We start from the raw sequence: 23,451 nt of genomic DNA, 5'->3' as shown, positions 1-23,451 counted from the left end.
TTATTTGCCGGATATAGACCGGGTCCAGTCCCAGGCTTTCCAGCTCTTCTTGAACTCCTCAATACGCCGAGGGTTCTCCACTACAGGGATCCTCTTTTTGTTCCTTCTTGACCACTGCAACGCGTCCATCTCACAAACCGAGGCTAATACTTCCTTCACGAAGTAATCCTCAAATTTATCAGCGTTCTCAATAACATGTCCATAGCCTTTATCGGGTGATCCAAACCATACGTGAAAATAGGGTAGCTTGCTGGTCAGTCTCCGCCGGAACCCACCATTAGATGGATCCTTAGCATCAGTCTCAATTAGTTTTTTATGTTGAGACCATTCTTCATCCGCATTTAAAATTGCTTCCTATTGGAGAGAAAAAAAGTTTTAAGCGCTTAAACAAATCGTTCCGATAAAAAAGTTGCTATCCAAGTGTCGTAGCCAGTAATAGTTGTCAACTTACTTTAAAGTATCCAGGTGCCGCTTGGCCAGCATCCCATGGGATAGGGATACATTCGATCACAGTATGCTTCTGCCATTGAAGATTGATCACAGTCTCAGAAAATATGACCGCTTTATCTTCGGCTGCATTCATCTGGATCAAGCATTTCATAAAGTTACGAATCTCGTCCCATGCATCGTCGTCGCACTCCAATGTTGATGTAATGTGTTGTACTGGTACAATCATGCAGTGGCCCGGCAGGAACTCTTTATACAGTGGTAAGCCTAAATAAACACTTGAACCCATTGACACTACAGGCATGATGGGTGGAGTGCGCCCATCATCCTTGAAGCACATAGGACAGTTTTCGAGCGCCGACTGGGTCTTACGGTAGTCGTAGATAGCTGCACTCTTAAGCTGCGAATCGTTCTTCTTTACGGTTCGAGCAATTTTGTCTGCATTTTCGTCCATGTAATCAAGATCATCCTATGTATTTTTTTTTTTTTTTTTTTTTTTTTTTTTTTTTCAGCAGTGGCAGTAGCAGTTTTATCAGCTCTCCACTTTTTACAGAATATAAAAAGTAGACAAGGCAACAATATGCTTGCGCATTTGTACTTACTCTAAATGTGGCGTCTCTTGTGATCCTACGAGCTAGTTCTTTGTCCATATTCGTCTCTAAATTCAACTTCTCACGTCTGACCAAATCGTGTAAATCTAAACCGCTCTCTTCTCCTTCGTAGGCCATCCTATTTCCTTGTTCATCATGCGTAGCAATTTTCTTCTTATCCTTAGCCTTGCTATTGCCAGGACCAAGTGGTGCAGGTGAGGAGGACTCATTAGACCGTCCCATGGTTTGAATCACCACAGTCCTCTGTGCTTCTACAGGGGGCTGAGATGAACTTCTTTCTGTTATTGCCTTTTGAGCTTCCTCATATTCTTTTTCAAGAGCTTCAGCGTCCGGCATGCCCAACATTTTTGCGCGAATAGCTTTTGCTCTGAGTTTGTTAAGTTGATCAGGTGACAAAACAGGTTCTGCTGAATGGTTTGGAATAGGTGAAGATACATGAGTCGCGAATGGCGATGGAATAGGTGTATGTCTCCGTTCCTGGTCCTTCTCCCGCTCCTTTCCTCTTATACGTTTTGCCAGTTCCTTTTCCAATCTCTCCTGTTCATCCATGGGTCGTTGGAAAGGTGAAGATGCAGCAGAGCTGAATTCTGAGAGCCGACCGCTTCTCGAAGATGGCCTGTGCTCATTACTGTCGCTGCGGCTCTGATGGTCGTCGTCATCGTTATCTCGCCTAATATCTCTTCTATCATCGCTTTTAAGTCTGTCATTTCTATCCCTATCTCGTCTATCACGATTGTTATCCGATCTTCCACTGCGAGATTCCTTTTTCTGAGCCGCTCGTCGATCGAGCTCTCTGCGTTCCTCCATTGCTTCGTTAAACTTTTCTATTGACTAATTTTGGTGCGATCACTTGATTAGCATGATTCTCTCGCAGCGGCTTTAAAGATTATTGCATATCAATAGATGAGTGTACTGTAGAGGGACAAAGGAAAGAAGTAGTTCCCTACCCCGTATCGCTCAATACCAATAACTTCGGGGGCGACACCCTCTTCTTTTGCAGTCTCCAGGACACGTCTCAATTTTGTCATTCTCCAGTTCGAACCTGCATCACCGATAGTATAGGATGGTTTTTCTATGGCGAGATTAAATTGCAAAAACCATTCATTTTAGTTTGACTGCTTTCAAACACATTCTTCCTCACACTCCTTCAAATAAATAAATAGGCGAAAAAACGAGCGACTTACCGACTGGGATCTCATCAACATGAACACCTGTAACAAGCTGCACATTCAATTCGCGACTGCTGAACTTGGGCTATAAAGATTATATCGTGAATAACAAAGCATAAATGATAACATAAAAAAAATAGCATTAATAGACAGCATGAGATTAATGCATGTTTTGTATAATCATCTAACCGTTAAATGGAAAGAAGCTTGCCTTCTCCGGATCAGGTTTTTCTTCCTTTGGTTTTTTGACTCGAACTGCTCCCATCAATCCAAAATCCAAGCCGCCGTCATCCATCATCCAAGCATCACGCTTTGGTTTATCATTGTTCTCACGCTCTTTAGTAGGTTGAATTGACATACTGGATGGCTTCTCGACTAAAGAGTCAGAAGATACCGTTGTTTCGGAAATGAGAGGTGGTGGATCGATACCTGGAATCTCTTTCTCAACCCACATGTCATCATCAGCTTCAGCCATGGGGGCGTCAATATCGTCCCTATGTGAACTGTCTTTCTTCCTAGAGTTGCTACCGGGTTCATCTTTGTTCTTATCATGTCTAGAATATGATGACGACTTATGACGAGGATGGCTATGTCGATCTCTATCCTTTTTCTCATTATGAGCATGGTGCTTTGATTTCGAGGAAGAGGATGATGGAGACTTGTGCTTTTTATGCTTGTCTCCGTCTTGGTGCTGTTCATCGTTCTTATCATGATGTCTATGCTTTCTGTCCTTATCACGCTCTCTTTCTCTTTCTCTTTCTCTGTCTCTTTCTCTGCCTTGTTCGCGCTCACGCTCCCTGTCACGGCCACGGTCGCGATGACGATGGTCGTGGCTCTTACGATGAGTATCGTCACTTTCTGTTGTTGGTTCCATGAGAATATATAATTATATAAAAAAAAAAATAGGAATGACGCAGTGAAGGAATAGCTCGTTTGGGCCCAAGACACTTGCCACTTGCCAAAAAGGTGGTCTTTGCGTCTAGGTGGCTTTGATAATTCTTTTTCTTTTTACAAAAACTGATCTCTTTTTTATTACATCCTCTGCACTTTTGATTCAAAAAAGAAAAAAGAAATCTCATGGCCGCTTTGCTTCTCAAGAACAGTTTCTGGGTTGGCAAAGATAATCTGTCAAGGCTGCGGACAGTCAATCCAAAAACTCGGCTGTGTCAAATTTTGTCCACATTATCAAGGAATTATTCTCAAAAGTCAACAACAACAACAGCAACAGCAACAGGCGCTAATGCCACTATCTTACAGGATGACCATCTTCATAAAAGCTTACCTTTCCGAAAGATTCCCAATAACCGGCGGGCGCAGAAATACTATAACAAAAAGCAAAAAAGAGGAGATGCGGAAAATTACTCGGACTTGTTTGAGAAACGTAGCAGCACCGTAGTGGACGATCCAGAGCTATATCGTATATTTTTCAGGAGTCCGGATAAAATCTATTCATTGGAAGAGGCACAGGTGTTTATTAGTCATATTAAGTTTAACTATGGCCCGTTAACGCAGTATCAATTCGCTAGGGTAAGTGAAATAAATATACTTATTTTTAAAGGTTCCCTATTATCACAACATAAATATTTTAAGACATTAAATCATCGAGTATTCTTGTGATCTCCATTCGTTGTAGTGCCCTGAGACAAAAAAATATTTTGGATATGGATTTTTGACATTTAAAAAAGAGGAATCGCTTCAAAAAGCACTTGCAGATGGCTATATTCGAGTCGGACTCAAGGATTTCGAACTGAAAAGGACGGGGCACATGCCATCGTCACGTTCTGTCATCTATAAACACACGGGTTTTTATGGATTCTTTGATATAAATGAACTAAGAGCTGCAAGGGCCAAGCAATTGCAAAAACAGCAACAGCAACAGCAGGGACAGGGACAAGGACAGGGACAAGGACAAGAACAAATAACGGTGGAAGGCAGCGAAAGTATGTCAGAACAGCAGCATAATAGTAATATAGCAGCGGCATCAATACCTTCAGAACCAGAAAGATCAATAATAGGGGGAGAGGATCGGCATTCATCTGAACCATTCAAATCAGCTCTACCTCTTCAAGAAAGATCATCTGTGAAAGCAACTGCTTCAATACAAGCTTCGACTCAACAACAACAGAGCGCAGTGTCAGAGTCGACAGTATCTCCAGATGTAGCAGCAGCTACCGTACAAAGTGGAGTTAAGGCTAAAAATGCCAGCAAGTCAACAGAGAAGCCATTTTATATCAAGCTTGAGAAGAAAGGCTTGTCTCAGCTTTGGAAGGCTGGCATTGTGAGGTCGGAAAAAACGCTAAATGCGACAGGAGAGCAAAAGCAAGCAATAGATGGTGATGTAAATGAGCAAAATGGCTCAAGTAGTTCAGGTCGAGCTAGTCAAACCATCTCAAAGCAAATCAGTTCTGCTCTCCTCAACGACCGCTCATAGACAAACGTTTTATTAGCCCCCCTTTTTTTTTTTTTTTGCGAACTAGAGCTAAAATGTAATTTATTTCAAACAACGTTCATTAATTCAATGTTGTACAAGTTTTTAGTTAAGATAGTGTTTACTTTTGATTCATAACTGACTATACCAATAGATCTGACATAGTAGAAGCATGCAGATCATTTTCCTGAAGTTTGTAGTGAAGGTTTACAGCTGTAGCAACTTTTTTTGTCATTTCCTAAACAAGCAGCAAAAAAAAAAATAATTAGGAAAGGTCAATTGCTCTGGTTCCTAAAGAGCCATAGTATTGATAATATTGCAATAGGGGATACATGAAAATTAATTAAAGGCCATAAGCAGAGCTGTTCTTTACCGCAAGTAAATCCTGCTTGTCCCAATTGCCCCGATTCTCCCATATATCCGCATATAAAGATGCCCTAAGGCGGTCAAGCTCCTCAATGTTGAATCCCTCAGTGTCTCGAACAAGACTTTGTTGCAAAAGAGCTACCGCATCCATATCCAATATCACATGCTTCGGTTCGTTGACTTCTTCCTCTTCTTCCTCTGTCTTCACTGCTTGTCGCATTTCCACGGACATAGAATGTTCAGACTCATGCTCAAATTCTGCAGCTGTTTTAACATCCGCGGGCGACTCCGTGGCATATAGCCTCTTAGTGATATCAGAGTTATCCTTCATTTGTGTCGACATATCCGCTGATTCGAGGTTTTCTTGACCTATTTCTATTTCCCCATTCAACGCTTGCATCATTTCCTCGCATTCATCTGCTACTGATGGTGCAGCTGTCACGCTGAGGACACTAGATGTTGCACGCGATGAAAGTATCGAAAGAGATGTACTACTGTCATCAGCGTCATCCTTGGACAGTTGGTCATTTACAGCTTCTTGAGCTGCAATCAAGGCATCTAGACGTTGTTGATTCTGAGATCGCTTTTGGCTCTGATCCTCATCAGCTTTGATCGAAGAGGTACCCACAATGCCTTCGCGAGTAAAATCCAATGCCGATTTTGCCTGAGTAGTACGGCTTCGAAGCAACATCTCTGGATCATCCAATACAGCGGTAGCTTCAAGTCCAAGTATGCGGCGGCTCATTCTTTCTCCTGGAATCTTTTGTTGTACTTTTGCCTCTTGTCGAACGCGCGTCGCCGTTTTTCCAGTCTCTGTGATTAAGTCTGGGTCAAGTCGACCAACCATAGAGTACGCAACGTCCTGGAAAGCCCGTGCCTATAATATCAATGTTTAATTATCAGGAAACAATAGTCAGTAAAAGAAAGAGGGGAAAAAAATATATTTCAGAGTATGCTTGGCTCACCCTGTAGATGACTCTGTTAGGGTCCTGTATATCATAATACAGAGTTGTGTTGTCAACAATCAGATCGATGTCGGCCAAAAATTCCTTAACCTCCAAGTACATCCTGTCATTGATTTTTTCACTGATGGTCATCAGATCCATGGGTTTTTTGATGATCTGGTAATAATCCGGCGATTCTTCTGGCTCTACCGGCCTAAAAAAAGGTTTGAACTTGCGTTCCTTGTATAGTTCATCCACTATATTTCGAAGTGAAATACGCAATTCCCGAAGTACATATTGATCATGCTCCGCCAGTAATTTCTTTTCTTCCGCTGTAGGGACGCGAGGCTGGGGTGGCGGCGCCTTCTTGAGTAATTCTGGCTCTCTGAGTGCAGTAGGTGGTGGTAAGAAGTCAGAAGGTGGCCGTGCGAGATCGTCAATAAGCGCCTGAAAGAATGCTCCTCGGTGCTTGCCTTTAGGATGTGCTAATTCGACATAATCTTTCCCGCCCAACGGGAACCAACGCTGCACGGTAATGGGTAAATTGGACATTGTTGTCTCACTCGTAGCTAGAAAAAGTATTCTGTCTTGTGGGCCAAGGTCTTCAAGCATATTGGAGAAAGTGGCCTTTACAGTATCAGAAACTACCGACCACCATACATCTATATGTGGGATATAGATCACACTGGGTGCATGTCGCTTAACTTCTATGAAGTACTGAACACATGCTGCTTCTGGTGTCCTATTTGATTCAGACATCAAAGCTGCCAAGTCAAATTGTTGAACAGCACATCCTTCCAGATAGTGCAAAAGAGCAGGCCCGATATAACGCTGCCCCATTCCCCGATCACCAGTAATTATCATCCTTGGCCTAAATGTTTTGAGTTTTTCGAAGCTACGATATCCCATAGATTGAAATGATGCATCATCGTCTTCAAGCATGCCGTCTTTTTCGATTTTAGTGTTAGAACCCGAGAATATCGAATTAAGAACTTTACAAGCTCTATCGAATTGGTCCAGAAGAAGTGGCTTCATATTTTCAGGCAAAGGGGATGCTGTTGCTCCAGTGACGCGATAGGATGCAGGCGTCAAAGCCTTGGCTGACTTCAGTACATCAATCTCTTCGACTGTAATAGTTGAGGCATCAATTTGGAGTTTTTCGTTACTTTCGTAAATCTGTGGATATCGCCGCCGGATTGCCCGTAAGGCCGCCTCGGTACAGAGCGCCTTAATATCTGCCCCACAATACTGTGTAGTCATCCTTGCCAATTCATCTTTGAACCTTTCATCTAGAGGGGGAGCCCATCCACATGTGTTGATATCAATGATAGCCCTACGTGCGGCCTCATTAGGCAACGGGAAGTAAAACTCTCTGTCGAACCGTCCAGGACGACGAAGTGCCGGATCGATGGCATCTATGCGATTGGTGGCGCCGATGACAATCACTTGCCCTGAAATAGTATACAATATACAATATTAGAAAGTTAAATTCTGCGACTCAAAAGTACAATAACACATGAGGCCTGTTTGTGTAACTGATACGTACCTCGCCCATCGAGGCCATCCATAAGAGCAAGCATTGTTGATACGATGGATGCATGAATTTGTTCTTGTTTACTTGATCGTACTGGACAAAGACCATCAATTTCATCAAAGAATATGATGCTGGGTTGCCAAGCCTTGGCCTCTTCAAATAAAAGACGCAGTTGTCTCTCTGCTTCCCCGACCCATTTACTCAAGCAGTCTGCGCCTTTGCGCATGAAGAACGCTACCTTTTGTGTCTCGGTAGAGCAGCTTGATGCCAATGCACGGGCTAGAAGAGTTTTTCCTGTTCCTGGAGGCCCATGAAAGAGGACACCCCGGGGAGGTGTTATTTGAAAATGCGAGTATACTTCCGGGTACAGCAACGGTAGAATAACCATTTCCTTCAATGATTTGATATGATGGTCCAGTCCACCAACTTTAGTAAAATCAACGTTATTCCCCACAGAAAGCGGGTCAGTATCAGCTGGTTGTGTAAATCGTGCAGCTACGATATCCCGTCTAGAGTCAGCAAGTTCATGCATGTTCATTGGTAATATTCGTGATGAAGAACTTCCACCTGAACGCCTCTTAAAGTTGGGTGCTTGTAGTTCATCGCTCGAAGAACCCGCTGCACGTGCGAGGGCTTCGAGCAGATTAGATCTAGCTTGTCTTGGACGAGCAAAAGTATCTCGTCCACTGAAGTTGTTAATCCGTGAAGACCTGGGTCTGCTGGGGGACGGAATAGGCCGATCAGCGATATAAGCTGGTCTGTTTTTGGGTCGCTCTCTAAGATCATACTTTCGGTCGCCATCCTGCTGTGGGTTAGAGTGAGTAGCCTTTGAGCGCGACGGTCTCGGTGAAGCATGTCTTGAGCCGACCGCAGACTGTGATTGAACGCGTGCCCGTAAGCGTGTCATACGAGTTAATGTATTGCCTTCATCATTAGCTAGTCCAGGCGTTTGCTCATCATCAGCTGGCCCACCCTCCATTTCTTCATCCTCCATATCTGCAGCTTCATCGTGCTTGAATTCGTGATCATCCAGGTCCTGTTCTTCGTCAGTAAAATCACTGCGATGAAAACGTGAATTGCTTCTGCCTCTCTGTCGACTTGGTTGATCCGGCGTCACATCGCGACTATTTGCAGAATCGGGTAACAGCGAGCTACTCATTCCTCTTGTGATCCTCATATTCTCTGTAATAGGTCTAGAGATAGGTATTGCTCTTTTCGCAGCTGCAGAGCGAGAGCTAGACTGGTACATCCTATTTGAATTTTCGTACCGTCCGCCACTTTGATGTGCTTCGCTATGCCGCCTAGTATTTGAAGAACGACGCGATGGCTGGTTGTTGACCGGAAATGGTTTTGGAGCAGAGATAAGTCGTCGGTCACGGAGCGTTCGTGATGTAAAAACGTCTGATTGCTGTTCTGACCCTAGTCCTGTGCTTTTATCGGAATCAGATTCCTGAGCGCTCTCGAGATGGTATCGTGATGATGTCCTTGATTGATTCTTATTTGCACGAGTTTGTGTCTCACGTATAGTTGCTGATCTCTCATATTGAGCCTCATCCTCATCCTCTGATCCTTCCTCTTCTGCGTAATTAATTCTCTTGGTTTGCTGTCTTAATTCGAGCGACCTAGGACCTGTAGGGGTCTCAGGTAGCTGGCTCTTGCAACGCAGGAGCTCACTAGAGTTTACTGCACTTGTTTTTATGGTTCTGGTAGACGTGCGAATAGATTTCCCTGATAGCGTCGAAGATAATGAAACTTCATTTTCGCTTGTGTTTTTTTTTCCCGGGTCCCCACCATTGATCCTATGATTCTCAGTGGTGTACATGTCGGAGAACTCCTCCTCACCGTGGATTCTGCGCCGTTTAGTGTCGTTCATATCGTTACCTGGGTAATTGTGATTTTCCTGCATTTGGTAATCTGCACCACTGTCCTGGCTTCCTCCTATGTGTGGTTCGATATTATCACTGGGTATGCTTCTCTTAAGGGTATATAATTCATTGTTGATCGGCGAGGCGGTCTTGTCGATCTAATTTTAATTAATTTTATACGTTTCAGTTACCGGGGAACTAATTCTCACAACAGTTTTGATAGATGGCAACACAAAAACACTTTTCATTTTCATCACGCTAATCCAGATATATATACTGACCGACAGATCGTGTTCCATATATAAGGGGATGATATCAAATATTAATTCAAATGATAACTAACTCTACCTAAATCTGTCTTGGATCTAAATGATTTTGAAGCACAGTTAGAGCGCAATTGACAAGGACTGGAACATAGTAACACCTGGCTTCAACTTGGTCATGAATATGGTCATCAAAAGCATTTATTACTCTGTTGAGATTGAAATAAATACAGTAATAGCAACTTGCAATAGAATGTGCTCAAATCGCGAGCACGAGATATTTGTGTGGCACAAGTGCGAGAGGTTATGTGACGTTCGTTAGTTTTGAGGAGAGAGTCAGTTGCTAATGCAATCTTTACAACTTCAAAATGCAATCTAGTGCTTGTGTTGTACAGGTATTTTCTCGAGAACAAGATGAGTGGGACTAATGTTGATCTGCGTGTGGAGGAAAAGCAGCAAAAAAATAGAAAAGGTTAAAATTATGACCAAGTAAAAATTGAGGCTGAGCAATGAACGGCAGGTCGCTGACTGTAGTCGATGTGGCTTGCATTGTGAGCTTTTTTTTTGTAGTTCCATTGCTCCGTGCATAATTAATTTAGAATCAAAATGATGAATGCCAGAAAAGCCAGGAACACTGCCCATGATGCGATGGTCCAGGAGAGACAGTCAGAGGATGCCACGTGGTCATGCTGCGGCTGGGTATGCTCGAGTGCTCCTGAAATGTATAAACATATTGCCATTAGCCACGGTGATATATTGCAACAACGAACACTACAGTTTCAAGAACGATCTGCCCAACAGCCAAAACTCGATGAAAGCGCCTTAGAATTTATGACTAGAAGGGCTCATAAATATGCAAGCGACCCTATAAACCTTGACTGTTCGTGCGATCCGTCAAAGGGGACTGTGATCCTGTTCTATGTATATTTACCAATTAGTCACCCACTGGATCTTGCCAAACTTCACAAATTGTGGTCAGAGGAATTAAATTTCTATGGAAAAGTCAAGGTGGCGACCGAAGGCATTAATGCTACACTTGCAGGGTCATCTGAATCAATTGCAATGTATATTGACAGACTTACTAGTCACCCAGAGTTCCAGTCGCTTGAATTGTTTCAACCATTACCGTCCGCATCAGAAACAGATCAGATATCTCTTGAAGAACGTAGATTTAAATTCTTCAAACCAACAGAGGGGTGTAGACATGTTTTTGATGAAGTAATATCGATTAAGGTTGTCGAAGAGATATGTCCGCTAGGAGCCCCTGAGTTGAATGTATACAATGATCCAGAAAACAAGCGAGGCAAACTGACGCCGAAGGAGTTTCACCAGAAATTGAAAGAGCTAGAAGGGAACGACGACGTTGTCATACTGGATGTGCGTAATTACTATGAATCAAGTATTGGACGGTTCCCTGGAGCTATTACACCGCCAATACGTAAATTCTCTTCGTTTAAAGATTATGTCACTCGAAATAAGAGTCAGTTTGCAGGGAAAACTATTTTGTCGTATTGTACTGGAGGAATTCGTTGGTTAGTATTAAACAACTTTAAAGCAACATAAAGAAGATGGCGTTTTCAATCTATGTTCACACAGTCAATTGACGCTAACCCATCAACTTTTCTAGCGAGAAGGCTACCAGTTATCTACGTCAATCTTTAGGAAGTGACGAGGATGTACAACCATCTCAAGTTCTGATGCTGGAGGGCGGCATTCATAATTATCTTGAATGGATCAAGCATGAAGGGATGGCAAAGGATTCATTATGGCTTGGAAAGAATTATGTGTTTGATGCACGTCAATCTCTAGGGCTTGAAGGCCCTACAACAACAAGTGACACTGAACAAGTAGTTGATAAACTGATATCTTCTTGTCAAGCATGCGGCAGGCCATGTGCTCGATATGTCAAATGCGATGGGTTTGGCTGTCACAAGTTGGTCATTGCTTGTCCTTCATGCTCCTCCGCGGTTTCAAGCAGTAAGAGTGGGTTATTCTGCTGTGTAGATTGCCATGAGATGGGAGAGGGAGTTCATGAGTATGTTATATCTGGACAGACGAGCAAGCCAGGCACAATTCGAGTCAAGCGAGGAATATGTAAATGTGAACAAGAGCGTCGAAAGGAGCTTGGTGTGGAGAAAATAAATTGCACGTGATATACGTAACCTGTTCTGCGGAAAAGGAGTGTCTGAATACACATCTTTTAATAAACCACATTCACAATTCATCTAGGATTTTTACCCTATTACTCATATCTTTTATTGTTATTAACCTCTCGTCAACCTCTACATCCAGTATTCAAGCGTCGGTAACTTTTTGGAAACCATTGACACCTCACTTCAATTTAAAATTTAATTAAGCACGGAATGAGCAGCAGCACAACAGAGAATCAATGGCTTTTCAGAAAGGAAGATCTATACAGAACACCGTCATTGATGTCAGGACTTTCGTACCAAGTTGAGAAAGAAAGCCGCATGAAGGGCGTCACTTTTATCATTCAAGTGGGAATGTATCTCAAGCTGTGAGTGTTCACTAATTTGCTTAGAGTCAATAAAGAGTCCACTGAGACTTGCTGCAGTTTGAACAAGCAAAGAGGATCCAACAGCTTGGAGGTGTCCATTTCCTGGCACCCGTGGATTGCTTAAGCACACATGCGCACGCGCTAATTGCTTTCTATCCGGTGGGCTCTCCTGGATTTTCTAGGCCACAGCTAACTATGGCCACTGCGGCATTGTTTTTCCACCGATTTTACATGCGACACTCTCTTAAAGACTACAAATTCTATGTAAGCGCTATGCTTTGAATTGCTTTGAAAACAGAATTTTGAAAAGGAACAGGGGTTATACATTGGGGGTTAAAGCGATAAGGCACCATTGCAATTGTCTTATAATTTTTTTATCATTACTAATCAAATGGACTCATTGTTCAATAGGATATTGGTGCAACATGTATCTATCTTGCCAGCAAAACAGAGGAATCGACACGCAAGTTTAAAGATGTGATTATAGCATGCGCGCAAAAGGCAGCAAAGAGAGAAACACCGATCGAAGATTCTTCAAAGGCATGGCGATTTCTATCGCCAGATCTGCATTGATTTGACAGAAAAACATACTTTTCACACTAACATTGATTCCCTGCTTTTAAATAGGAGTTCCGTGTCTGGAAAGATACCATCATTTATACGGAGGAGATCTTGCTGGAAGCGCTTTGTTTTGAGCTAAGTGTCGAACATCCATACCAGTTCATGCTCTCTTTGCTTACCAATCATTACACTAAAGATGAACACCGTACGTGTACACAGGGGGCGCTTGGAAAAAGAGGAAAGAAAAGACAAGTCCTGGTTTAGTCACATTGTCTTAACAATAGCAATGTAATCAACTTTTTTAAAAATGGACTTTAGGTGCGAGAAAATTAAAGTCAGTTGCATGGGCCTTCATTAATGACAGGTAAAGAGCATAGCTTTGTAAAATATACATGCATATTTATACATGTATAAGGACTATCTGTTATTCATTTTTTAGACGGTGATTTTACATACTGAATTTGATATCATGATCCTTGCTTATTTTTAGTTTGAGAACAACGCTATGCTTACTTTACCCTCCCAAGATCATTGCATTGGCTGCAGTACATATTGCAGCTAAATATTTGGATGAAAACTTGAACGAGTGTCTTGGTGATACCTGGAGAGAGTTGTACGAACCAGAGATTCAAGATATTACTGGTATGTAGGAACACCAGGAAGGGGAGTGCAACGTTTTATTTATCATATTTTCTCCGGTCTAGTTATTAATGATTCCATTTGTTTTTTTCCTACTTGATCACGCTGACGCTGAAGATGCTGCAAACGAGATTATGGACCAATATACGCAGTTCCCAAACAAAAACGGGCGGTCTTTGGATAAGGTGTGTGTTAGTGTTACAACATTAAACTGATGTAAAGTAAGTAGTAGTGCGTTCTTTTTGTATTGTTTAACTGACCTTTGCCTCATCTTATGAATTATATGATGCATGGCATAAAAAAAAAAAAAAAAAAAAAGATGTTGCCTGGCTCGAAACCTGGAAGTGAATATCAGGAGAATGGGACACCATCTTATGGAGGATATCTCAATAGTCCTGCAAAGCTTGCGACACCAGTGTATAGCATTGAGCCAGACCGCCCTTCGAATGGTGATCGATCAGGGGCACCATAATGGTCTATTTTTTGATGTGGCATAATAAAAACTTATTTCCCTTGGAATTAAAAAAAAAAAAAAAAAAAAAAAAAAACTAGCTTACATGCACGTTTTTTTAAAAATCTGATGTGCCTAGACTCGACTTATTTTGCTCCTCCCTTTGTTTAAACATATTCTCAACATATTCAGACATTCAGCCTTTTCTTTCTCACACACATTAGCACGGACAGAGCACTCACACATATGCATATAGCAAAACAAGAACAGCGTTATTGCATGTAATTCATCCTTTGCCGGAGCACTTCCTTTTCGTCTTCGTCTTCCTCTCTATCTTCTTGCTCAACCAAGTTAAACACGACCCTTTCAACCACCTTCTTTGCGCCGGCCAATGTCGAACAAACGAATTGCGACCGGCGACACCATCTTTGCAAGCCAACTGTTCACCAGACAGGAGCTTGTGGGACGTGGAGCCTACGGTGCTGTATATAAAGGGTATGTGTCACTATTACTGCTCCCCATCATTAGAAACATTACCTGATTCTCTTGTCAATCTTGTTAATGATGAAAACCTTGAGTATTTATCTCATTCAAATGGAGTTGAGATGTATTTAAAAAACGATAATAATCGCGCGACATATGCCTGTACACACAGTAGTCATATACTCCATGCGATGCTTTTAGGTCCCAGTATGAGTCTGGGAGTAAAGCAAGGGCTGACCATTTCTGTAATTTATCATGATTTGCAATAATAGGATAGAAAACGCAACGCAACAAGTGGTCGCCATCAAAGTGCTTAACCTCGATACAGAGGAAGACGACGTTTCCGACATCCAACGAGAAATTGCGACTCTTTCTCAGCTCAAGAACTGCGACTCTCAAAATATAACACGATATCATGGCAGTTTTCTAAATGGGACTAAATTATGGATCGTCATGGATTATGCTGCAGGAGGAAGTATACGATCACTGGTAAGGGATACGATAAAAAAAATAATATATAAAAAATGAGAAAATAAGAATATACTATTAGTTGAATTGTACCAGTGGATGATGGCCGCCAAGGATAGAATGTACATTGACAAGGAGAGCAGTGATAAAATGCTCTATGGCATAACGACAAACTATGAACACCTTCTCTCTCGCTTCATTATTTCGCAAATGAAAATTTTAACTCCTGCTCGTTTTGCTCTTGGCTAATGTATGTGCTAGTTACAAGCTTTGAACAAGATCGATGAGAAGTGCATAGCGGTCATTGCCAGGGAGGTTCTCCAAGCGCTAAGCTACCTCCACAAGCACGGTATCATCCATCGAGATATCAAAGGTGGGATATCCTCTGTCCTTGATACTAATCAGCACTGAAAGGACTAAACTAACAATGACTTTCTTTCTTCTTACTTTTTAATCCATGTTGTCGTCTGGAATGCTGTGTTGCTTGGACTTTATCTACATGGTTCGCATTCACAATATTTTGCCTTCATACCGTTGTTTTTGCACCCTAACAGCGGCCAACATTCTCTTGACGGACGAAGGACGAGTGCAACTCTGTGACTTTGGAGTTGCGGGTCAGGTGACAATGAACTCGTTGAAACGCAATTCATTCGTTGGTACTCCATATTGGATGGCCCCAGAAGTGATTAAAGGCCAAACATATGACTATAAGGTAGGCTAGGCTAATTCTGTAGATCTTACAAAATGGAGGATAATAATCAACTTACATACTAGCCCTTGCATTTAGGCAGATATTTGGTCATTGGGGATCACTATATACGAAATCGCAACAGGAAACCCACCATTCGCCGATCAGGATCCTATGCGAGCAATGTCGTTGATTCCAAAGACCAGGCCAGCTCAATTGGAAGGTGATTGGTCACCAGCAATGAAGGAATTTGTTGCCTTGTGTCTACATGAAGACCCTATTCAGGTAGGTAGACAGGAGTGGATGAGGAGAGAGGCAAAAAATGCCGTTAGAATAGGTTCCAGAGAATTTGGACATTGGAGTATATATTTGGCTATGAGCAAAAAAAAAAAAAAAAAAAAAAAAAAAAAGGGCAGGCTTACAATATATTTCGTTTGGCATTTTTAGCGACCATCGGCAGAGGACTTATTAAAAACAAAATGGATCAAGAACACTAGCAAGAATCCTACAGCTCTATTGAAGGATCTTGTAGCGAAGTTCGAGCAGCATAAACTAGATTCTGCCTTGAATAAGGTCGAAAACAATAGGTAATACGCTCACGCCCTTGAAACTGATGAATATATCTTGCCTGTCGCAGCCATACTAAATCTCTTTTCTTTATTAATAGTGATATTGACATTGACCAAGAACTTGAAAGTTTTGATATGGAAGTAGAAGATGCTTGGCGCTTTGATGTAGGTGCTTCGACAATATGTTGATAGATTGTTTCTTTAATTTTAACCTGTTTCTTTAGTATTAGATTGTGCATCATTTAAATATCGAATCTACATTCTTATTTTGACACGAATCGTAGACTACAAAGACACTACCCACTCTGGCACCATCGAGAGCATCTAGCATCAGCCGACCATCACTGGATTCTAATGGCGAGCACATCAATGGCGCAAAGAATCTTGTCCTGTCTGCTCAGGATAGCGGTGTTGTTATGCAAGGCCGTGGAGGAAGACAATCGGACCATGCTCAACAGGGACAGGACAATGCAGCCCCTATACCCTCTTCCAACGAAGGCTCATCTCCAACGCTCAAAGCTAAATCGTCCTCATCTTTGCCTAAGGATTCCAAAACGCCAATCCCATTCAAATCTCAGCCTATGGTGTTTTCGCATGAATCGCATCCCCTTTTGCGATTGTTTGTAAATAATAAAAGTACAAGCGAGGAGGATGTCTCAACAAACCACAGTACATATTCTTATCCTGGCCAGCATGTCGTCTCTGCACCAATTAGCCTTACTATTCCTAATCTCGATGAAATCACAAACGCCAGACTTGCATCAAGATCGTCTGTCCCTAGTAATGAACTCAGCTCTACGTCAGATCAGCTCCAATCGTCCATGCAACAACAATATCAACATCAATCAGGAGCTGGAAACCGACCAGCAGAATCATCACGCCTACCGTTTGGCTTCAATATGTCAAAACCTTTCAGATTCGATAGGAGACCCTCAGCACCTATCTTGATAGGATCAGCACCAGGCCCGGATTACCCTTACAATCATTTGTTGAATCGTGGTACGAGCAGCAGTTCGCCACTTACATCTCCGCGCGCAGTACCACCGCTACCTCAGTCTTCGATATTGGCTGGCCTTCATTCGAAGCAGGGAACACAGGACTCTGATATTCCCAGTTCATTGCCACCCAAAGGTAGCCATAGTCACGAGATTATCATCCCAAATCAACATCAGCTTAGTCAGCAACATAACTTGAGGCCTAATTCCACACCTGCTTCTCCAGCGATACCTCCAACAGGAGCAGCAGGGCCGGCCTTAGCAGCGACGAATGGATCAACGACAGGAAGTAGCACTGTCATAAACGCTTCAAAAGAAATATCAAGAATCAATGGACAGCGACGTCTCTCACCTACGATAACATCAACAGCTGTGGCAATGAATCAACAGCGAAATCGTGCTTCCAATGATACACGAAGCAATCTTCCACCGGAAATCCCATACAGGAAGGCTAGCCTCGATTTTTCGCAGGCAGAGCGTCAATCTCACTTGCGTCCTAGTTTACCGCTAAGACCACCGAGTGCGGCAGCAGTAAGGAGCTCCACATTCCATGGGCTAGACTCTGTATCTATCATCGGCTCGTCTAAGGCTATTGAAAGTACAAGTTCGTTATCAGCATCCTTGGCAAATATTTCATTAGAGGCTGCAGCGTTAAATCTACAACCAATTAACATTAGCGAAGAAAAACTACCTCCATTCGGGCATTCACCAGCGCATCTAAGGACGATCAACGCTTTACATGACAGTTCCTCTACTCCGAATATTGATCGTCATCGCGGTAGTATTGGCTCGAGCGATAAAGATGGATTATCACCAGCATTAAGTGTCAATAATGACCCAACATTTGGTCAGTTGCATACCGCCTCGACTATTCATCATACATCGTCCCTCTCGTCTTCATCCACATCTTCTGCATCTTCTACGTCTATGTCTAATCCGGTTGCAGCTAATAACTTATTTACAACGTCAAACCCAGGTCCTGGAGTAGTGATGCCGAGGCCTGGCTTGAGGACGGTAGGATCTAGCGAGAATTTTGCAAGGAGGATTCGTTCCGCCAGCGTGCTGAGGCGAAATGAAGATCAGGATGGACTGGCAAAAAATGGGTTTCAAGCTAGTCGACCGCCACATGGTGGCGCCTTCTCTGGACAAAACCTGCAGTCAACAGCTCAAAGTCATTATAATCAGCATTCAGGATACCAACAGCAGCAGTATCCTTATCCCAATGAATCGGGATCAGCAGACATTCATCGTTATAGAAGAGCTAGCTCGCCGCGTAGACGTAGTATCAGCATGACTAATCTCAATGGAGGACATTCCGTCATCATGATCCCACCAAAAAAGGTTGGTATCAATAAGATTCCTATGAGTCCCAAAGACTGAATCATGGTGAAATTCCCAAATGATATGAATGACTAATAACTTTTTTATATCAATGTATTATAGAGCTCTGTAGATGATTATGCACCTAACCCGCTCTTACTGCCCCCGTCACCTTCAGCAGCCCGCTTCATCGCATCGTCAAACATCACGGCACCAACACTGTCCTCGAGCCCTCTACGACCTGCTCTTCACACTGTGGCTTCATCGTCCTCATTATCATCATCTTTTGGCAGTATGTCTGGAACCACAACTACTAGTCAGACAAATGGAGGAACTGTCAGTAATGGGGGAGCAGCAGCCCATGGCCATCAGCCAATAAATTCAGGAACTACCCTACCGGCCCAAGTTTCGTCAGCATTGTCATCGTCAATACCCACAACCACTTCCAGCTCTCCTTCATCCTTGCCTCTAGTCACCAACAGCAACAATACTGGTACCAACAGCGCTGCTACCGCCAATAATAACAATAATAGCAATGCGATGTCATCCTCATGCGCTACTCCTACTGTTATTGGCAGCACCAACCCCAAGTCCGTGATGAATGTCACCGCTCCATCCTACTACCAGAACACCGCTTTTGCCAACAATGCGATGAATAGCAGCAACGTCAGTGTGAACATACAATCTCATAATGTCCCAATTACATCCACAACTATGACCAACGGCAGTCAACAGCTGCACCATCACCATCTTCAAAACAATAATGCCCACTTCCTCACTCAGCAAACTCAAGCCCAACAACACCCAAGCATTCCAATGCATATGCTTATAGTTCCGCCCGAACCACGGTCATTACATTTAGATGCGCTTCGCAAGGATGATGACCTCATGGAAGAGCTCCAAATGACTGTCCATGATCTTTCTCAGTGGCTCGAGGTGTTCGAAACTGGTATCAAAAGCATTCGCTCATCCTAAAATTTGGATGAATGCTTAAAAAAAAAAAAAAAAAAACAACGCCCTACTCTTTTAATGGATGTGTCAAAAAAAAGACCTTTCTTCATCTTCTATGAATGTACAATATCCCTCGTTGCTTTGTAAAAAATAAAAGGTAAACAAAATACAATAAACATTAGACAAATACAGAATTTTCTGTGTGTAAACTTTTTATTTTACTTCTCGAGTTGTTCCTTGTTCTTGATGCATTCCTGCTGTTTTAAGATTTCGTAACTCTCCATGGTGCACAAATCCCTCAATGCGATTTCGGTCTTGTCAACTTTGGGTTTGATCACTGCAATGAATCCATGTGTTAACGCCTATGACGGTATGTTAAATTCATATAAAAATATATACCTATCAGAACGCATCTTCATGTTGCAAGTTTTGTTTCTATTTGTTTTTAGCAATATTCTAAAGCCTATATGGGAATTATTTTTACCTTTTGAAGCACGGTCTCGATGACAGTTGGATCGGTGATAGCGGACGTCCCTCGTCTAACTAACCTCTCGTTCAGTTCAATGACGTAGCCATTGATCGCACCGCGGATAACAAAGATAACGCGCGAAGGGTCGACTGATTCTCTTGGCTTCGTCTCATTCTTCTGAGATCCATTCACTGATACCAACGATGCTGGAGATGACTTTGAAGACAAAGGTGAGAGTGAGGACATTGCTAATGTCGGCATGGATGTTGATGTTGATGTCTCTGTCGGGGTTGAGTAAGATGTTAGTGTTGATGCTGATGTTGAGATAGGCCCTGCATTATGGGAAATTTGGTCCGCATTATCTTTTATGCTTTCTTTTGATCCTAGATTCGTTGGTGTGCTCTCTGTGGTTGATGTAGGTCCTTGTGACTGTAGAGCCCCCACTAAGCTTCCTGCTTCTACTTCTGCTTTTGCTTCTGCTTCTGCTGATGCTAATGCTGCCCTTGGAATTGCCGTTGTAGTAGTTACAGATCCAGAGGTCTCTAAAGATGGTACGGTAGTTACTATATCATCGTCCTTAAGTAAATCCTTTTTGAGGGAGTCAAGAGCCCATAAATCCAGGGCTTCGATCTTACAGATCACAGTCTCACATTGACAAGGAGGTGGGGGCTGTTTTTTAGAGTTGGCTGGGATTGCTGTAGGTTGAGGAAGAGCATTTTGGATCTTGGAATCAAAACGCAGATTGAGGATTTTGTAACGATCCTGTTGAGAGATCAAAGGATGAGTTGGTGCTAAGCCTGTGATACAAAGTTTATTGGGAGATTGGTATACGTATTGATCTCCACGAAGGATTTCTAATCCTGTTTCTTGATCAATAATGATATGATTTTCTGTAGTATTATCTGTATGGTTTGCCTTCTGCTGTTGTTTTCCATCTAGAACATAGTATAGTACAATAGTATAGTGCAGTACAGTATAGTATAGTATAGTGAGGAAAGGTTTGTTTAATAAAATATAAAAAAAAAAGAATGATAAAGAAAATATAATAAAAAAAAAAAAAAAAAAACTACTACATGGAGATAATCAAAATAAATGCATCCAAACCTGTTGCTAGGAAATAATACTTGGTATAATAACGAAGTAAGTATGCGGAAGGATCAGAGTTCCAGCTCTTGGTCTCTTCTTTATACTGTGTTAGATCGTACACGATCGGAGCATGCTCATCCATTGTACCACTCCCTTTATGAATCAGATCAGATCGAATCCAAGAATGATGGTCAATTTTTAAAAAAAAAAGTTTTATGGCGGCGAAGCAGATCCTGCTAGCACGTGATTAAAATGATTTATTCTCTAAAGACGTTTACAGATGGCATCAGTCACCTCCTGTGTTGTGCTCTTGCCTCCAAGATCGGGTGTCTTGATCTGTCCTTCTCTTAGGACACCATCGACTGCTTGGTAGATCTTGGCAGCATCTGCTGCATATCCCATGTGCTCTAACAACAACCCAGCACTACGGATCGCAGCAACGGGGTTTGCTTTCTGTTGTCCTGCGATATCGGGTGCTGATCCATGCACAGGTTCGCCTACCACAAAGTGATCGCCCACATTTGCTGAGGGCACCAATCCAAGGGACCCAACCAAGGCAGCAGCGCCATCTGAGATGATGTCTCCGTAGAGATTGGGAGCCACTACAACATCAAAGGCTTCAGGTTCACGGAACATGCGATAGACCATGGAGTCGACCAATTGCTCATCCATATCGACTCCACCATATGCCTGAGGATTGTTCTCCTTCACGCTGCGGACAGTTTCACGCCAGAGGCCATCAGTCACGCTGAGAACATTAGACTTGTGGACAATAGTGACTTTGGGTTTGCCTTGCCAGAGGCGTTCCGAAGCTGGGACTTGTGATCGCAACTTGTCGCGCATAAGGGCCATATTGAATGCCATTTGACCGGCTCTTCTGGAGGCGTATTCAGAAATCTTACGATCTGCATAGGCGACTTTTTGGCCATTAGCATCGGTCTCGATTCTTTCTTGCTTGATATACTATTGATATTACAGGAATGTATAGATCAGATCAGGTCAGTTTATCCAGTCCTTTATATTGTATCGAGAAACCTTATTATAAAAAATAAAAAAAATAAAAAAAAAGGAGTAAGCTTACTAAACACTCTGTGTTTTCTCTGATAATTAACATGTCCAATTGCTTCTGTCCTGAACCAGCAACGGATGCGACAGGGCGGACATTGGCATATAGATCAAGATGTTTTCTGAGAGCGACAATGGGGGATGAGTATCCAGCAACTTTATGCGATGGTGAACTATATACGTGTTATTATTAAAAAAAAAAAAAAAAAAAAAAAAAAAGTTAAGCCATTTAAAAATGTGAGTGAGTGATTGATCGATATGATTTGATTAATGGTCATGAAACCAAAAACGGACTGCTTTTCCAAACATTGATCTCTTTGAAGACCATTTCGTATCGAGATCGAATCTCCTTCGAACTTAATTATCTCTCTGATCTTCCTATATAACTCACATCCTCGCTTTCCCGTTGCTTCCGTTCATTTATCTCCATGGTTTCCTGAAGCTGGACACAATCTCATAGCCAAACGATTTTAAAGTTCCATAATAATAAAGCAAAAAAAAAAAAAAAAAAAAGGGAGAGGAGAATAATGGATCTGAACCATTTCATCTTTTTTTTTTTTTTTTTTTTTGTACCTGACAGCTCCAAAAAGGGCACCTTGACATTCTCCACGCAGACGAGTAATCGTTTCTTCAGGGAGAGCAACACCATGCTTTTGGAAATGCTCAAATCCTGCATCCAGATGAATAAAGTTAAATTGGGGACTTGACTCGCTCTTGGGTAAGGACTCCAGGACCTGGCGAGCAGCCTACAAGATTTTCATAGAAAAGGAGAAAAAAAAAAAAAAAAAAAAAAAGAGCTTGAAGATTCAGCTTTCGCACCAAGTTGTAACATTGCTTAGACTTTCTTTTACTTTTTTTTTTTTTTTTTTTTTTTTTTATACCGTTGCTGCTGCCAACATTGTTGTTATTACAGAAAGGATAAAAAAAAAAAAATGAGAAGAACTATTGTAGAATAAGCATTGAAACTTACGGGGATCACTTCGCGACCGATACCATCTGCAGGAATCAATCCAATGGTGACTTTGTTGGTTTTGGCAGCAGTTGCGAATCCGCGACGAAGAAGAGAAGCCATTATTAATTTTAAGAGAATAGACAACGAGAGGAAGGAGAAGACAAGATGGACTGGAGAGAGAGAAAGAAGAATGAACAGATGAAAAGAAAGAGAGGAATAAAACTATGAGAAAAGAGGAGACAGAGGGATCTTTTATATGCGTATCTGTACGACCCGACGCATTTGTTGACAGAGATCAGCGAGATTATCAGATCACACATGAAATTATAACTTTGCATTCAAGGTTCAAGGACGATCTATGGAACTGACCAATCAGCTGTGCCCAATATCCTATGCAATTTAGAACCATGAGCGCTTTTCAGATAAAGCTTCTATTCCGTTGACAGAGTGAAATAAATATGGTCGGCAAGATCACTTCCCCCCTAGTTCAATTCCCTTCCACTGATGGAGCCCTTTGGGAGGTCCTTACAGGTCTATCCCTAGCTATTATCTGAAATTATCTGGTACGTACTCAATGTGAATAGTGTTTTGTCATATCATTAAGTCTTC

General features: G+C 42.2%; 8 protein-coding genes across 8 annotated transcripts; 5 read left to right on the top strand and 3 right to left on the bottom strand.

Annotated features, from left to right (window-relative positions):
* On the bottom strand, positions 1-3,101 carry BCR41DRAFT_401463 (CwfJ C-terminus 1-domain-containing protein-like protein; the record flags this gene model as incomplete). Its single annotated transcript, XM_022029222.1, has 6 exons — positions 1-354; positions 452-916; positions 1,050-1,889; positions 2,006-2,130; positions 2,243-2,312; positions 2,484-3,101. The coding sequence occupies 6 exons, from the start codon at positions 3,099-3,101 to the stop codon at positions 1-3; spliced, it is 2,472 nt and encodes an 823-aa protein (XP_021876117.1).
* A 150-nt stretch (positions 3,102-3,251) lies between these two features.
* Positions 3,252-4,698, top strand: BCR41DRAFT_426222 (hypothetical protein). Its single transcript, XM_022030703.1, has 2 exons — positions 3,252-3,754; positions 3,861-4,698. Exons 1-2 carry the CDS (start codon positions 3,305-3,307, stop codon positions 4,656-4,658), a joined length of 1,248 nt encoding a protein of 415 aa, XP_021876116.1. The 5' UTR covers positions 3,252-3,304; the 3' UTR covers positions 4,659-4,698.
* A 49-nt stretch (positions 4,699-4,747) lies between these two features.
* On the bottom strand, positions 4,748-10,157 carry BCR41DRAFT_342511 (hypothetical protein). The gene is made up of 6 exons (XM_022022292.1): positions 9,836-10,157; positions 9,646-9,729; positions 7,512-9,522; positions 5,987-7,416; positions 5,029-5,898; positions 4,748-4,893 (listed from the first exon to the last, which is right to left on the bottom strand). Exons 2-6 carry the CDS (start codon positions 9,661-9,663, stop codon positions 4,798-4,800), a joined length of 4,425 nt encoding a protein of 1,474 aa, XP_021876115.1. The 5' UTR covers positions 9,664-9,729; positions 9,836-10,157; the 3' UTR covers positions 4,748-4,797.
* Positions 10,158-10,228: 71 nt separating this feature from the next.
* On the top strand, positions 10,229-11,800 carry BCR41DRAFT_382332 (Rhodanese-like domain-containing protein). Its single transcript, XM_022027354.1, has 2 exons — positions 10,229-11,159; positions 11,255-11,800. The coding sequence occupies exons 1-2, from the start codon at positions 10,234-10,236 to the stop codon at positions 11,778-11,780; spliced, it is 1,452 nt and encodes a 483-aa protein (XP_021876114.1). The 5' UTR covers positions 10,229-10,233; the 3' UTR covers positions 11,781-11,800.
* Positions 11,801-11,840: 40 nt separating this feature from the next.
* Positions 11,841-13,838, top strand: BCR41DRAFT_363447 (cyclin-like protein). Its single transcript, XM_022025884.1, has 8 exons — positions 11,841-12,145; positions 12,328-12,409; positions 12,557-12,685; positions 12,773-12,911; positions 13,025-13,070; positions 13,197-13,348; positions 13,463-13,530; positions 13,665-13,838. Exons 1-8 carry the CDS (start codon positions 11,991-11,993, stop codon positions 13,815-13,817), a joined length of 924 nt encoding a protein of 307 aa, XP_021876113.1. The 5' UTR covers positions 11,841-11,990; the 3' UTR covers positions 13,818-13,838.
* Positions 13,839-14,187: 349 nt separating this feature from the next.
* Positions 14,188-16,026, top strand: BCR41DRAFT_313742 (Pkinase-domain-containing protein; the record flags this gene model as incomplete). The annotated part of the gene is made up of 6 exons (XM_022021152.1): positions 14,188-14,291; positions 14,552-14,768; positions 15,009-15,120; positions 15,302-15,459; positions 15,535-15,720; positions 15,883-16,026. The coding sequence occupies 6 exons, from the start codon at positions 14,188-14,190 to the stop codon at positions 16,024-16,026; spliced, it is 921 nt and encodes a 306-aa protein (XP_021876112.1).
* Positions 16,027-18,289: 2,263 nt separating this feature from the next.
* On the top strand, positions 18,290-19,294 carry BCR41DRAFT_375212 (hypothetical protein; the record flags this gene model as incomplete). The annotated part of the gene is made up of 2 exons (XM_022026930.1): positions 18,290-18,340; positions 18,443-19,294. The coding sequence occupies 2 exons, from the start codon at positions 18,290-18,292 to the stop codon at positions 19,292-19,294; spliced, it is 903 nt and encodes a 300-aa protein (XP_021876111.1).
* A 1,795-nt stretch (positions 19,295-21,089) lies between these two features.
* BCR41DRAFT_342502 (homoisocitrate dehydrogenase mitochondrial precursor) lies at positions 21,090-23,038 on the bottom strand (the record flags this gene model as incomplete). The annotated part of the gene is made up of 4 exons (XM_022022291.1): positions 22,861-23,038; positions 22,464-22,636; positions 21,907-22,063; positions 21,090-21,788 (listed from the first exon to the last, which is right to left on the bottom strand). The coding sequence occupies exons 1-4, from the start codon at positions 22,960-22,962 to the stop codon at positions 21,090-21,092; spliced, it is 1,131 nt and encodes a 376-aa protein (XP_021876110.1). The 5' UTR covers positions 22,963-23,038.
* Between the last annotated feature and the right edge of the window lie 413 nt (positions 23,039-23,451).

The sequence above is a fragment of the Lobosporangium transversale genome (genome assembly GCF_002105155.1).
Source record: "Lobosporangium transversale strain NRRL 3116 chromosome Unknown BCR41scaffold_63, whole genome shotgun sequence".
In the NCBI taxonomy this organism is placed as follows: domain Eukaryota; kingdom Fungi; phylum Mortierellomycota; class Mortierellomycetes; order Mortierellales; family Mortierellaceae; genus Lobosporangium; species Lobosporangium transversale.
The sequence above is the reverse complement of the archived record's forward strand: the minus strand, read 5'-3'. Positions and strand labels throughout refer to the sequence as shown.